This window comes from Littorina saxatilis, linkage group LG1 (assembly GCF_037325665.1).
Source record: "Littorina saxatilis isolate snail1 linkage group LG1, US_GU_Lsax_2.0, whole genome shotgun sequence".
NCBI lineage: Eukaryota > Metazoa > Mollusca > Gastropoda > Littorinimorpha > Littorinidae > Littorina > Littorina saxatilis.
In genome coordinates, this window is record NC_090245.1 from 60,191,375 (window position 1) to 60,206,374 (window position 15,000).

General features: G+C 42.0%; 2 protein-coding genes across 2 annotated transcripts in view; both read left to right on the plus strand.

Annotated features, from left to right (window-relative positions):
• The window catches only part of LOC138981069 (hemicentin-1-like), a 349,865-nt gene that overhangs the window by 107,382 nt on the left and 227,483 nt on the right, over positions 1-15,000 (plus strand). The gene's annotated exons all lie outside the window — the stretch shown is intronic.
• Positions 9,218-15,000, plus strand: part of LOC138950661 (uncharacterized) — a 9,675-nt gene continuing 3,892 nt past the window's right edge. Inside the window, exons 1-2 of the mRNA XM_070322374.1 lie at positions 9,218-9,298; positions 11,866-12,081. Of these exons, the coding sequence (XP_070178475.1) occupies positions 9,218-9,298; positions 11,866-12,081 (297 nt within the window). The remainder of the gene's footprint in view (positions 9,299-11,865; positions 12,082-15,000) is intronic.

A 15,000-nucleotide genomic window follows, 5' to 3' on the forward strand; every position in this document is an offset into this window, starting at 1 on the left:
TCTGACACGAAAAGCAATCCATAAACGAGTGCTATGATGCGTCAAGGACACCAGCTGGACTTTAGCACACATGTCAGGCCAGTGATACTGACAGATCTTAAAGAGACCGTTACTCGTTTGTCTCGATGTGTTGTGGCGTGAGTCTTACGACTCCACTCAATGTCAGGTCGTCTCGGGAAGAGACTGATGCGTTCCGGGATAGAGCGTGGCACTGGGCGTGTGTTTGGGGAACGGCAAAGTAAAGCAAGGTGTGGAGAATGCCACACTTGTCGGGAGGATTGTTCCCCCGAGAATGTGGTTGTTTTCCTCCAGAGGCAAAAATGTGTCTTGGGCACTGTGGATGGATGGCTGATTGTTGATGTGCCAAAGTTGGGGGAAGAGGGGAGGAACACGGCAACAGTCAGGGAGCACGTGGTGCGGTGCATTTCTGATTTGCCCGTGTTGGTCTGTTGTTTATAAACAGGTGAAAGTAGGTAACCACCTAGCGTTTTGACTCATTGTTTTCTGTAGACCCCTTCATTCTCAGTCGAATACCTTTGTATGCCGGTTTGATGCTGTGTCGGCTTGACAGGTGTTTTTGTTGTCTGTTACTGGTTTTCCCTGCCGCCTTCTTTCTCTCTTTTTTTTCCCTTGCTGATCTTGTCAGCAATAACTGAGGCATTCCTGGTATTTCACTGATTCAATTTTTGACCGTAAGTAATCTCTCGCAGAAACGACCAGTGTCTGCTCAGGAATACTATGGGGTAGTAGTATGTTAGGGAAGCTACCACTTGTTGAATTTGTAAGATATGGTTTTAATGGTTTCCAAGTCATGGTCATGAATGAAATATTCTTGATCTCAAGGATCCGTTGAACACGTTTTTGTTGCAGCGAATCATGTAAACACTTGAAGATTATGAAAAAAGACAGAAACAACAAACAAATGCACACACAGATCACAATTCACGAGTCAATGAAGAGTCAGTGACCGACGAGGGAGGCGTAAAACCGGTATACATTAAACCTCTCACAATTCATTTGATACCACCAACCCCACAAATACTACCTCTTGCGGCTGCTAAAAGAACAGCGACGTTAAGGGCACAGTTATTCCCGTGAAAACAGCTCACCATCTCCGATCTGGCCATGCTTTACCATTGGATTAGTTCATCCACTTAAACACATACCAACAATCCAAATTCTGACTGCTTGCTGTGTAGAATAATATTATTTTTATGAATTTGTTTTACAAAAAGCTATTCATGTTTTCTGGGAAATGAATTCATACACAATTCCCGCACTGCAAAGAAAGCGCCAAAGGCTGTTGATTTTAGTGATGTGTCCAATAGGAGAGATGGTCCAATCCCATGTAAAAGCATGGGCATATTTGAGATTGTGATCCGAATTTCTTCACGGGAAGGACTGTGCCTGTAATTAAGCTCTCTGAGAACTTTTATTTGCACATTACGGAACAAATATACGCTGCAATTATCTTTGGTAAGCAACGAGCAAAACAAGCTAGATAATTCCCGTCAAGCTATTTTCATTGCTCTCTTTCCATGCACTATTTTGCAACTATTCCTCAAAAACAAAAGACTTCCTTTTATGAAAGTATAGTCATATTACCATTAGTCCATGCAACAATTTCGTTATCCATCAGGAGTGCGCTTTATTTTCTACTTGAGCATGCTTGGTTTTTCTGTGTGTGTGTGTGTGTGTGTGTGTGTGTGTGTGTGTGTGTGTGTGTGTGTGTGTGTGTGTGAGTGTGTGTACTTGCGTTCGTGTGTGCGTGCGTGCGTGTGTGTGTGTGTGTGTGTGTGTGTGTGTGTGTGTGTGTGTGTGCGCCAGGACAACAGAACAAAAAGGAATGGTCCGCCATAATTTTTCATTCTGGAAAGTGTTTCGTGTCAAGGGCTTTTGAAATCATTTCGCTTTTGTTTATTTCATCACTTATTGTGAAGCATGCTTTTGTCGAATCATTTCTTTTCTGGGAACAGACTAAAGCAGGATTGCGTCTTTTCAAAACTGGAGCCGATGAGAGAACCCATGCAAGCTTCGCACTGTGGCAAAATGTGAATCTCGCTTATACAACTCACACAGAAACAGTAAGCACGATGCTGGGTAATAATTGTGTGATTTCCTTCACGTCTAACTCGATGTGACTGTATGATTAACCTGACGATAACGTAGGTAAATCTGCACGATGAAGGCTGTATTTTGCTGTCTCAGCGAAGTCGCCAGAAGCCCTAATCACTGCCATGGGGAGTCCGTGCGCTTGTATATATTTGTCATTTCCAGAGTTCAGCCCCCTTGAGTTCCGCCATGATGGCTTTGAAAGGTCAGTGGCCCCCGTGTCTGGTTTCTCGTGATTTGCAGTGCACTTACTTGCACTACTGATACACACAGGGAAAACTAAAACTAGTGAAATATTAAACAATTGCGGAATATTTTTTTTGGTTTAAGATTCGGTGTTCTTAAAAAACATAAAAACAAACAAACAAACAAAACACAACAACAAAAACACAACCTCAATATGTTTAAATAGTCGTGATGAGACAGAACGTTCATTGGAAAGAGACCAAACATTTTTAACTTATACGCCCCCCCCCCTCCCCCCCCACACACACACACACTCACACACACACACACTCACACACACACACACAATCACACAAATAGGACGAGAAACGAAATGTGAGAGAAAGCAGAAAAACATGAGGAAAAGACACAAAAAAATATGTAAGAAACAAAAATCATACTGAAAGATAGAAAGCAGTTTCTTTAAAATTAAAAACTCCAGACAATTGAAAACAAGCTGCGGTATTTTTTATCAGCGTCGATAGCAAGGTTCACCACTGCACGCCGTCGATCCAAATATTGTTAGTACGCTCCCCCTAGCTTCCTGTTTGCAGAATCGACGCGAGACAAAGGTGAGTCTCATACTAAAACGCATAAGAAAGGATACTTTTCGTCAATTGTGTCACTTGATTTTGATAGTGCTGCTTGCTAATGTACTAAACTAACTACATGCTTCGTCTACTTTGGATGGCATTTCGAAGCGAACTTACACGATTTATGCTGTAACAAGTATTTCTTTAGTCTATTTTTACCTTTCCCAACGTTTAACTCAAGGCAGCAGTTATTGTGCTTCGATTTGTTTATCCAGGGATATTCTTGAATCTAAAACACTTGCTTTGAACCACCAATGGTAATTTCAAAGCCTTCCATCTTTCTATATTTGGACGATTAATTACGACGCTCAGAATTTTATTAATACACTCCTCGACCACCTTTGATACGCACCCCCTATAAGTTATTTCTTTTCTTAGTACGCCAGTTTACCTTTGCTTTTCGTACAGTTATCGGCTTGGTTAACTCCCTAAGAGAAGGGTATTTTGTGTCGAACTTCTACATAAACACATATTTGTATATAAGTAGAGGTTACACAACGAGTCACAGTAGATAGTAACAATATAGGTCGAAGTTAGCGGATCATGAAAAATGCGAGCTTGCAGTATTTAACTGAAGCTCGCATTTTTCATGAGCCGCAAACTTCGACCACTATTTTTACTATCTACTGACTGATTGAGATGAGCTGTGTAACCTCAGTCTACACACACACACACACACACACACACACACACACACACACACACACACACACACACACACACACACACACACACACAAACACACCACTGATTTAGCAATGTTTGTCTATATTTTCCTGAATTAGTTAATAATCGGTACGGAGGTTTTATATATTACATGTCTTTTATATCAATTAAATAAATACAAAAATCGCGTGAGGCAATATTCACGCATTCAGTTAAAATATAGTTAAGTTGCCATAAAAGATGATTGCAGATGGTGTATGTGTCAAAGCCAAAAATGTTTACCAAATAAAATGCTACCGTTTCACGAATATGCTCTTCGTGTGGCCAGAGTGTGAGAGAGATCCCGTAAACAAGCAATTATTCAGGCGCCCGAGTTGACTTTTGAATACTTCACGTTTTTTCAGGTCACGTTGTATCTGTTGCCAGTGATGAGAAAGCTCTCGGCCAGTAAGACATGTGTTGGATTTTCTGTTGCAGTCTACACTTTTTTTCCGTTTTGCCGATCTGACGCTGTTTCGATTTGTGTTTGAAAACGACCTTACGCGGGTAATTTCCACACATTTCAACAGAAACAAAGTGCAGCATTTTTCATTCAGCTTTCTGTGTTGTGACACACCAACGTCCATATAGAAGATTCATCATTGTCCGGAAAACGATATTTACAATGAAAATCTCGACTGGGACCCCTAATGTGTTTAAGCGAAAACAAACTACAAATACCAAATTATGCGTGCATGACTCGAAGCAGAAACAAAGGGGAGAAACACACTTCTGTGACCCCACCTAGGTTAAGTGTACTAGAGTGCAAACAAAGTTTGATGTTTGAATGATGATGCAGTGCAGACTATGTCGATATTCAGGCACAGAAAAGCAAAGTTAACTATTTCCCAAATTCTAATTATTGATCTTCGGGGGAGTGTACTAAGGCTTATATGGGGAGCGTACTAAGCACAGAGACAGAATCTCGGGGTAGCGTATCAAATGCAAGTCAAAACAGTGATTTACTTCACGAACAACTCTTCAGTGCTGTCATGGTTGGTAAACAAATGTAGCCTATCGAAACACAATCAAACACAGAATGAATGTATTCTAGCTGTACAACCACATGAAGCTTCGTTTGTCCATATTTTATGTTTTAAGTGGAATATTCGCAGGAAAACGCAACTTTGATGCACATACTGTTTATTTGCTCTTCAACCGGACGTAAAGTTGACATTATAAAACAGTCAGGGCTTAGATATAACCTCCGATGAGTAGATGCGACTAAAAAGTAAACATCCTAACTTTGTTAAGATACCTTTTATCCCCGAGTACGCTAGTACTTGGGCTCAGCAGACTTTAATTGTGTGTCTGTGTGTGTGTGAGTCTGTGTGTGTGTCTTTCTCCACTTAACAGCTTATTGCTGGGAAGCTACTGGGCGCAGTTCGTTCAAAAGTCGATACACTAACTTGATAATAGGTCCGATTGATCGTATTAAAACTTCATAATGTTACCTGGGACCTAAATGCGAAATAAATCACAAAAACGACTCTTAACGGCGGGCGGAATTCGCGGTGGGATAGAACTGCGGTTCGGCTCATAGAACCGCCGATCACGTCACACAACAGTGACGAGAAAAGCATGATTTGCAAGCCAGCCAGCGGGTGGGGATTTGGTCTCGGCAAAGAAACTACAATGCAGTGTTTGGTCTCGGTGAGACTGAAAGAGAGACAGAGAGCACGAGAGAGAGCGACAGGGACACACAGTGATTCAAGGCGCACAACTCTAGTAAAGTTGTCGTAGCACGTCCGCCTATGGCCAAAGTGATCCGGGTTCGATTCCCGGCATGGGCGGTCTATTTTTTTTAATTTATTTATTTTTTTTTTAAATTCTTGTTTACTATTGTTTATTATGAACGTTTTAATGTTTTATTTTACTCTAATAATTTTTTTAATTGTGTAAAATAAATAAATAATATATATATATTTTATTTTTTTTAAATTCAAGTGATCCGGGTGGAAAGCGATTCGTCTATGGCCAAAGTGATCCGGGTTCGATTCCCGGCATGGGCGGTCTATTTTTTTATTTTTTTATTTTTTTTTTTTAATTCTTGTTTACTATTGTTTATTATGAACGTTTTAATGTTTTATTTTACTCTAATAATTTTTTTAATTGTGTAAAATAAATAAATAATTTTTTTATTTTTTTATTTTTTTAATCCAAGTGATCCGGGTTTGATTCCCGGCATGGGCAGTCTATTTTTTTTTTTTTTTTATAAATTGTTTATTATGAACGTTTTAATGTTTTATTTTACTCTAATAATTTTTTTAACTGTGTAAAATAAATAAATACATTTTTATTTTTTTTATTTTTATTTAATCCACGTGCACAAGACAAAAACTTTCATACTGGGGGAGCGAGCCAGTCTGAAGAGTACTCGGGTCCAGCGCGAGCGTTTTTTATTTAAATTTTTCATAGACATACCAGCTGAGGCACGCATCACAGCGACGAACAGGAAGTTAGGGGGAGCGTACTAAGAATATTTGGATAGACGGCGTGCACTGATGGACTAGAAATAATGTAAGTGCGAACTTCTGGCATAGACGCGCGCGCACACGCACACGCGCGCACACACATACACACACACACACACACACACACACACACACACACACACACACACACACACACACACACACACACCTTGGCTCAGATCCAACATTCACGCTTCCCATTACAGTTGTGAGATTTCAGAAACCTTATTACTTCAGTGCTGAGAAGGAGGGCACTGTTCTTGCCGGATTTCAACACGTGCATCGCAGGTAGAAAGGAAAGAAGCAGGGCAGTGAGTCTGATATCACTTTGCGTCAGCGAGGATCATCAGTGAAATCATAAACACACGCAAACACTCTCAAGAGAGAATCCCTCAGCAATTATCTGCTAGGCCGTGCGGTGCGTAGGTACTTTGGTTTCATGTGACTGTGAATCTGGCACTTCCTCCCGGAATGAGGGCGAAAACGAGAGAGAGAGAGAGAGAGAGAGAGAGAGAGAGAGAGAGAGAGAGAGAGAGAGAGAGAGAGAGAGAGAGAGAGAGAGAGAGAGAGAGAGAGAGCGAGAGAGAGAGAGAGAGAGAGCGAGAGAGAGAGAGAGAGACTCGGAGAGAGAGAGAGAGAGAGGGGGGTGACAGACAAACAGATAGACAGACAGACAGAGAAAGAGATAGATCACCTTCGTGGGAGTCTTCTATCGATCATATTAAATCTCTTTCTTGTTCTTCTAAGGCAATGTGAGGTGCGATAGAGCCCACATATAAAAATGATTTTAACCCAAGCAGAGTCTAAATCAAGAGTTGCCAATCATGTTCCTTGTCACTCGATTCTACCGAATCAATAAAAGGAAGTTCGGTTTCACTTTAGGTCAATGCATTCAAATCACATGCGACACGACCTGAAATTCTGAACCGATGGCAAACTTCAACTAACTGATGATCTTTTCTTTCAACAACATCCCAAAGCACTTCGCTGAAAAAAATCAATAATTCTTGGATGATACTAAAGGCAATGGAGCATCAAGCCCTCAGGAAAAGCTCGATCAGCAGCCAAATGCTCTGAGAAATGGCGGGCCTTTTATCCACATCCCGGCGCGCCGTGGACCTTGATCTTTTTCATCTCTATTCATGGACGCCCTAACTCCATAACTAACGACGTTCGCTCAGCGCTTCCCCCGCCATCATAAAACGCATGCTGCGGCGGCGTTCTGGCTGTGAAGGGAACTAAACAGGAGCCAGATATGTGAGAGAAATCAGTTTCGCTCGGCGAAAGGTTTGGCCGGTGAACGTTCCCCTTCTCTTCTCAACAAATTGGTTTCGCTGGTGATGGACACCGCATGTTGGGTACTGCCAGCTTCCGATAACAGTCATTTACCTCCCCTAGCGGAAGGAGACCGAAGCTAGCAGAGACAGAATTGATGACGGTTCTGCACGAGTCATCTTATCCTCTGGCTTTAAAGGGGCGCCTGCTGGCCAAACAATGCGTTAGCTCCGTGGGTAATTACTTTAACGAGCGACCGCCGCTCCTTACCTTAATGATCCAAGGTGTTGATGGTCGTTCGCAGTACCTAAGTGCCTCGATGCTTGAAATTACTGAAACAATTCATTACAGAGATGGTCATTTTGTGTACGCCGGTTATGGTCCCTAGGTGAGCAGTTCATGGGGCGCCTCTGCCTGTGGCTATGCAGGGATGGCAATTTGCGTTTAGCTCAGGTTACAAGTGCAGCAAATATGACCGCCAATTTCAATCACTTTTTCACTAAAGTCACTACAGGAGATGACAAATGACCAGAAGACATATTGCGGCCAGAGCTTTGTTTCGTTAGGTTTGCACATGCAAGCCATAATCCACTGGAGACCCACTTGTCTTCTCCTGTCGCCTTACTGTGGTCGTGATCAACTGCAGTTCATTTAGATGGGAACTGGATAATTTACCAGATCGTGACTTTCATCTTGTATTTACCTGATAGTCTTCTTTTGGTATTGTGATTTGAATGAACTGCTGCTGTTTGTGGCGAAATGAACAAGATGTGACACAATAGTGGATTAACTACATTTCTACAAGTGTTCGTTTCGCAGACCTGTTTACCCTTACGATTTTGGCGTAATTTATTACGATTTTCTGCAAAAAATACGCCATTCCGCTATCCGTGTCAAGACTACGATTTTCATAAATAAAAAAAATGTAATTTTTTATTTTTTTTATTTTTTTATTTTTTTTTTTTATCAATTCACATGTTTGGCATTGTTTTTTTCAATGGCAAAATGGGGTGAAAAAGCACAGCACTGACCAGAGATCATGTCTGTCTGATGAGACGCTGGAGAGCCTTATTCTAGTGGTGAAGTCTCGCCCTCACTCATTCGGCAAGCGCAAGTACAGTAGAGAAGCGCTTGACACACTGAAAAAGGCCTACTACGAGCAAAAGAATCAGTGATGCATGTGCTTTTGATGTGATCTTCTTTGAAATTATGATGACTACAAAAACTGACTGATGTGTTTTGTTTGTGAATGATGGATATAATGTGCATGATTGCATTTCGCAGACACAGTTGTCATGTGCGTTGTAATTGGCGACGAATGCTGGATGATTACTATTTTTGTGCCAGGATTACTATTTTTGGGGCTGAGCATTACTCCAAAACACTTATGGGGGTAAACAGGTCTGGTTTCGTGTGTTTAAAAAAAATCTATGAAGCCACTTTCTTGTATAAAAGAATAATTTCAAAAAGATATAACCATTTTTATTTTTAATTGTGAGCATATGTCATCGGGTTCAGAACATCAGATAACACACAAATAACCTGTATTTTAAAAACGATTATTTGAGGCAGAGACAAACTGGGTCAACCGTTGACTGCAAACAGCACACGTTGAAACAACCGCGACACCTCATGGGATTTTGACCTTCAAAAAGCCACTGAAAGCCCAAACCTCTCACGTCTGTGGTTTTAGAAGCTTTCCTTTTTTTTTGTTCTTTATAGATCTTCCCCTTCGATTGGACAGCGCCAGTGTCTGCTCGCCAGTCGTTTGGTTTTGAACAACGACGGGTTTGTAATCACACAATTGAAGGAAGCCTTTTGATTTATGCCCAGATGGCTCCTTCCGGGATTGTTGTCAGCATATTGTGCGAGGCTGTTGTGTCTGGCAAGAAGAGTGTTATTGAAATGCCTTTTGTAAGTAGGTCTGGCTGCTATGTTTGGAATTTGTTTGGGGCGACCTGATAGAACATAAACAGTGGCATTGCAGCTAGCTGTTATACCAGGGTTCAGTTTACAAGTGCGCCCTGCGACATTGGCGCATTAAATCTGAAAATGTCACATTACAATTACTTTCAGCGCGCCAAAGGGCGCACTGAGATTACGTAACACTGTGGCATCAAATGTACACTTCACCTCGGAGTACAGCATCCGCAATTGAGCAAAGCAAAAGCGCGAGCCAAGCCGAGTTTGTGTATCGCTGTGATTGGCTGTTAAATATGTAGTGCATTGAATTGTATGCAGCCAATCCGCTAAACTAAATTTGCTCGCTTGGAAATACAGGCTTACACCAGAAATAATAATTCCTACAAAAAAGTAAAATTATTGCCGGGTCAAGAAAGGAATTCATTTTAACTGCCTCGTCTGTGAACCTTAGCTGACAATGAAATAACAGATCAAGGGGATGGCGGCGAAAGCGGCGACTAGCGTTCTTCGATTGCTATAGAATGATTATCAAGAAACACCATTAAGCTTAAAGCACATGCTAAGCATAAAAAGCCTGGCTTCTTCCTGTAAAAAGTGGGACTTTTTTTGGTTGACATATTTGTGTAAGCTGCAATTGTATTAATCTGCTCCAATTGATTCAGCTAAAAATGGCCTCTGTTTTACACACACACACATCCGCACGCCCGCCCGCACGCCCGCCCGCACGCCCGCCCGCACGCACGCACGCGCACGCACGCACACACACACACACACACACACACACACACACACACACACACACACACACACATACACACAAACACATACACACAGATATAACATAATATAGCGGCTTATTCCCAGATGGCACCATATTGCACCATTTTGCATCTTTGGTCAAAAACGTGTGCAGGCTGCGCAAGCCCTTTTGGCTCTTTTTGCCTTCGACTATGTTCCATCGAAATTGGGTTGAGGGAGACAAATGTCCCATTGCGTTAGTTTTTTCTTCCTGCTGGCTGAACCCTGTGTTACACGATAGGAACACTTACGTGCTTGAAAGCCTCAGTCTGTCTCAAATGGTTTACATACTGATTTAAATCTTCTCACGAAAATAGCAGTTCTAACCTTATGGAACACACTTGCAATAGCATTTAACAGCATTAAAAGACACATTTCGTTTGAATGACTATTTAGCTTAAGTAAACCACACACCAGATTTCGTGGTTTATTTTACCCCTGAGCCATCGTGGAACCGTGTCACACGCTTTCTTTTTTTTTCTCACAATTTCGTCTTCAGTTTGTGATTTCAATCGACTCGCTGTATCTGCAATAGCGCGTCATTGTGTACCTCTGAATCTATAATGCAACAAACGACTGCGAGTCACACGAACTTATCGGCGGCGATGGCTTTAAAGAAGCAAGCGATATGCAGAAAATTCGTCTGCTTGGGGAAACACGACCTTGCGTGGACTGCTTCCGGGCTCCCTTTCTTGAAACTTTCAAAACTTCGAGTTGCACTGATCTTGTCTTGGTGAAAAAAGAAATCTTTTATGATTTAAGAATGTTGTGTTACAAGCTGTCAATTTATCATTTAGATTTTAAAAGTTAGTTCTAGCGCCAAAACGAGGCGTCCGATTGCGGTACATGTACTGGCCACTCAAAAATAAATTCTTTGAAAAATGCTCGCTCTTTACGGAGGGCACCTAGGATTTTCTCAAGCGGTGAGTGTTTAAACAAAAGGGTGTTTGACAGTGTCTGTGACCAGAAACTGTTGGTTTATGTGAAGCTGAGTGTGCCTTTAACTTCAAGGACTATTTTTACTGCGATTTATCTTTTTGTTTTTTTGTGTTTGTTTTTGTGTGTTTTGTTGCTGTTGTTGTTGTTGTATTTGGCTCACGTAAGTGTAGCCTATGCGATGCTAACTTTTGTCTGTCTGTGCGTGCGTGCGTGCGTGCGTATGTATGTATGTCTGTGGTAGAAACTTTAACATTTGACTGAACACCGAAATACTAATTTTACCTGGTTATTATTCAAGCAACAGCTTCAAAGTATTGAAGCAATGATCAACATTTCGTCGGCACGTATGCAGTTAAAGTGTGTATCCAAAGAAAACGGGTGGTGGGTGTTTTTTGGTTTTTTTTTGGGGGGGGGGGGTAAAAACAGCTGACTGGTTTGTGTCGTGTGTGGTATGTAGACCAGGTCAGGGGTCAAGGTTAGGTCAGATCGCGTGAAGGATTTTGGTGTAGATACAGTTATCACCGAGCTGCAGTTCGCCGATTCGGAGAAGACGACTCATGATTTCACATTGTTCGGTTTCGTAGCCCCAGAAAAATAGACAAAGAAGATACCAAAGGAGATTTCCTACAGGTTAATAATATGCACAGCGTGTTTCCAGTGTCTGCGCGAGGAAGCGCTGTCGAAAGCGCAGTGTCGATCTGGCCATCTGGCAGTCATGTCCCTGTAAGTAGGCTACAGACAGACAGATCTAGATGTAGTGTCTCGCACTCTTGCACCGTGTCACCTATGCTTACTGTGTGTGTGTATGTGTGACGGAGTGATTGAGTTTGTGTTACTGTTTGTCGATTTCTTACGTGAGCCTTGAAGGCTTCGCCTCTTGTTGTTGTTGTTGCTGTCCTTGTGTGTGCGTTGTGAAATTTTGGAGAGAGAGAGGGAGAGAGAGAGAGAGAGAGAGAGAGAGAGAGAGAGAGAGAGAGAGAGAGAGAGAGAGAGAGAGAGAGAGAGAGAGAGAGAGAGAAAGAAAGATAGAGAGAGAGAGAGAGAGGGGGAGAGAGAGAGAGAGAGAGAGAGAGAGAGAGAGAGAGAGAGAGAGAGAGAAAGAGAAAGAGAGTGAGAGTAAGAGAGAGAGAAAGAAAGAAAGAGAGAGAGAGAGAAAGAGAGAGAGAGAGAGAGAGAGAGAGAGAGAGAGAGAGAGAGAGAGAGAGAGAGAGAGAGAGAGAGAGAGAGAGAGAGAGATGCCGACTTTGCAAGCACCCTATTCGTCGAGTCAATCGTTCCCTTGCTGATGTCGGCATGATTGAAATCTGAGTCTCAAGCGTGTTTCACGCCACCCCAAAGGTCACTTCACACCTAGTCTGTAAGAATTACCATTTCAGACTCCTCCGAGGTCTTCCTGTCGCGTTTTTTTTTTATGTCCTGCCCCTGTATGTTCTGCCAGACCTATAACTGTTTGCCCACCGGGCTCCGTCTCGTCTGCAAATCATTGTTATGTCGAGCGTGGCGTCATTAGTTCTTACGTCACTGCAGCAAACTGCCATTCTGTTGGGCGCGTAACCTAGGCCTGCCTCGTGCTGTGGCGGAAATGAAACACCGAGACTCAGAACGAGACTGTTTGTTAACTACATCTAGATTTGTTTGCCAATACTGGCAAGGTCACATGCAATGTCTGACTTTGCTCAGCATTTTCGTTCCAGTGTTGCAGATCTTTACAGTCTGGTTTTTGTGGTCAATGTAATCATAATACTACTCCGATGTTTTGACAGATACAAATTATTGACTGCATACAGTAAGCTAGGCTTCAGTATGAACATATGCAGCGTGTTTGATCTCAACACCAGGATTCTGATTTATTGTTTGTTTCTGTTGTTTGTCGAAACTGCAAAAGCGGAGCAAACCGAATATACTGGTAAGTTGATAGTCCTTTGTATAACTTTTGCTAATTTGTTTCTGAGCCGAATTTGGAGAAGAAGCCGCAAATAGCCAACTTCCCCCTTGTTACATTTAGTCAAGTTTTGACTAAATGTTTTAACATAGAGGGGGAATCGAGACGAGGGTCGTGGTGTATGTGTGTCTGTGTGTGTGTGTGTGTGTGCGTGTGTGTGTGTAGAGCGATTGAGAGTAAACTACTGGACCGATCTTTATGAAATTTGACATGAGAGTTCCTGGGTATGATATCCCCGGAGGTTTTTTTCTTTTTTTCGATAAAGGTCTTTGATGACGTCATATCCGGCTTTTTGTAAAAGTTGAGGCGGCACTGTCACACCCTCATTTTTTAATCAAATTGATTGAAAATTTGGCCAAGCAATCTTCGACGAAGGCCGGACTTCGGTATTGCATTTCAGCTTGGTGGCGTAAAAATTAATTAATGACTTTGGTCATTAAAAATCTAAAAATTGTAATTAAAATTATTTATTTATAAAACGATCTAAATTTACGTTCATCTTATTCTTCATCATTTTTTGATTCCAAAAACATATAAATATGTTATATTCGGATTAAAAACAAGGTCTAAAAATTAAAAATATAAAAATTATTATCGAAATCAAATTTCCGAAATCGATTTAAAAACAATTTCATCTTATTCCTTGTCGGTTCCTGATTCCAAAAACATATAGATATGATATGTTTGGATTAAAAACACGCTCAGAAAGTTCAAACGAAGAGAGGTACAGAAAAGCGTGCTCTGCAGCACAGCGAAACCACTACCGCGCTGAACAGGCTCGTCAGTTTCACTCCGTTTTGCACAAGCGACGGACTACGGTCATTGTGAAAAAATGCAGTGCGTTCAGTTTCATTCTGTGAGTTCCACAGCTTGACTAAATGTAGTAATTTCGTCTTACGCGACTTGGTTTTTTTTTCTAAAGCTGCGCGAGCTTCACTGGGAAGTACGTTCAGTAAGAATGCACAATCCTAATAGGCATGTAGGATTTGACACCCTAACTTTATTTCGTGTCAGAGACACTTCAATGTGATATATATTTCACAAGACATCGAACATTCACTGCGTAGCTCCCTAATTCGACGAACAAAGAATGAGCTGGACTCGATAAAAACCGCTGTGCGCCGAACTAGCAGTAGCACTTTTGTAGACCTGCAAAATGTACTGTTGTGAGCATGCCTCCAAAAGTATATCAAATCAGCGACACCTTGATCAGTTGAAATGGGAGCCAAGATAGCTCTGGATAGAATCGACTGTCAATAGCGAACAAGCACTGACTAACACCAACCCCTAGACCTCACAGCCACTACCTCCACCTCTCAGGAAGTGTTTGCCTTCTGTTCGTGTTGACTCGCGTGATGGGGGAAGGGTGTGGGGGAGGACGTCGGCACAAGTCGCTCTTCCGCCTCCTGGCACTTCGGCCAGCATGGGGGGACACCGCCAGCATCAAACTTTCACCACTTCCATCTCGCATGCAAGTGTGCTCGCAGAATTGGTTCCGCCTCTGTACGGAATGGAGTCTGTAATTGACTTGCCCTTTCCAGTCGATAGTGTCGAAGTGAAGTGCGGACCACTTTTGGCCCACTTTCAGCTGCCTGTTGGTGTGAAAGACAAAGGCCGGAATCGCTTTTTTTTTTTTTGGGGGGGGGGGGGGGGGGGGTCAGAGCTGCTGCTGTTTGGTGATGATTCTCTAACTCCTTTTACGACCGTTTTAATTATCTTGCCCTCTTTTGCTCAAATGGAAGATCAGCTGCACTTGTATGATTACTTGCTGACGTTTGTACCATGAATGCTTTTTGGTTGTGACTTTAGAGGTTATAAATATTATAACATTGGGTTTTTTTCAGTTGTGTTTGGTTTATATGAGAGCATATCAGTACGCCAGTTTCACGTATCCTTGGGTTGCATTGACAGCAGTGTTTTTGTTCACAGCATTAATTAAACAGTACAGACAACATCATTCAATTCCAAATAATCTGTAAGTGATTTGAAACATTCAGACTTCGTTACCTGATCT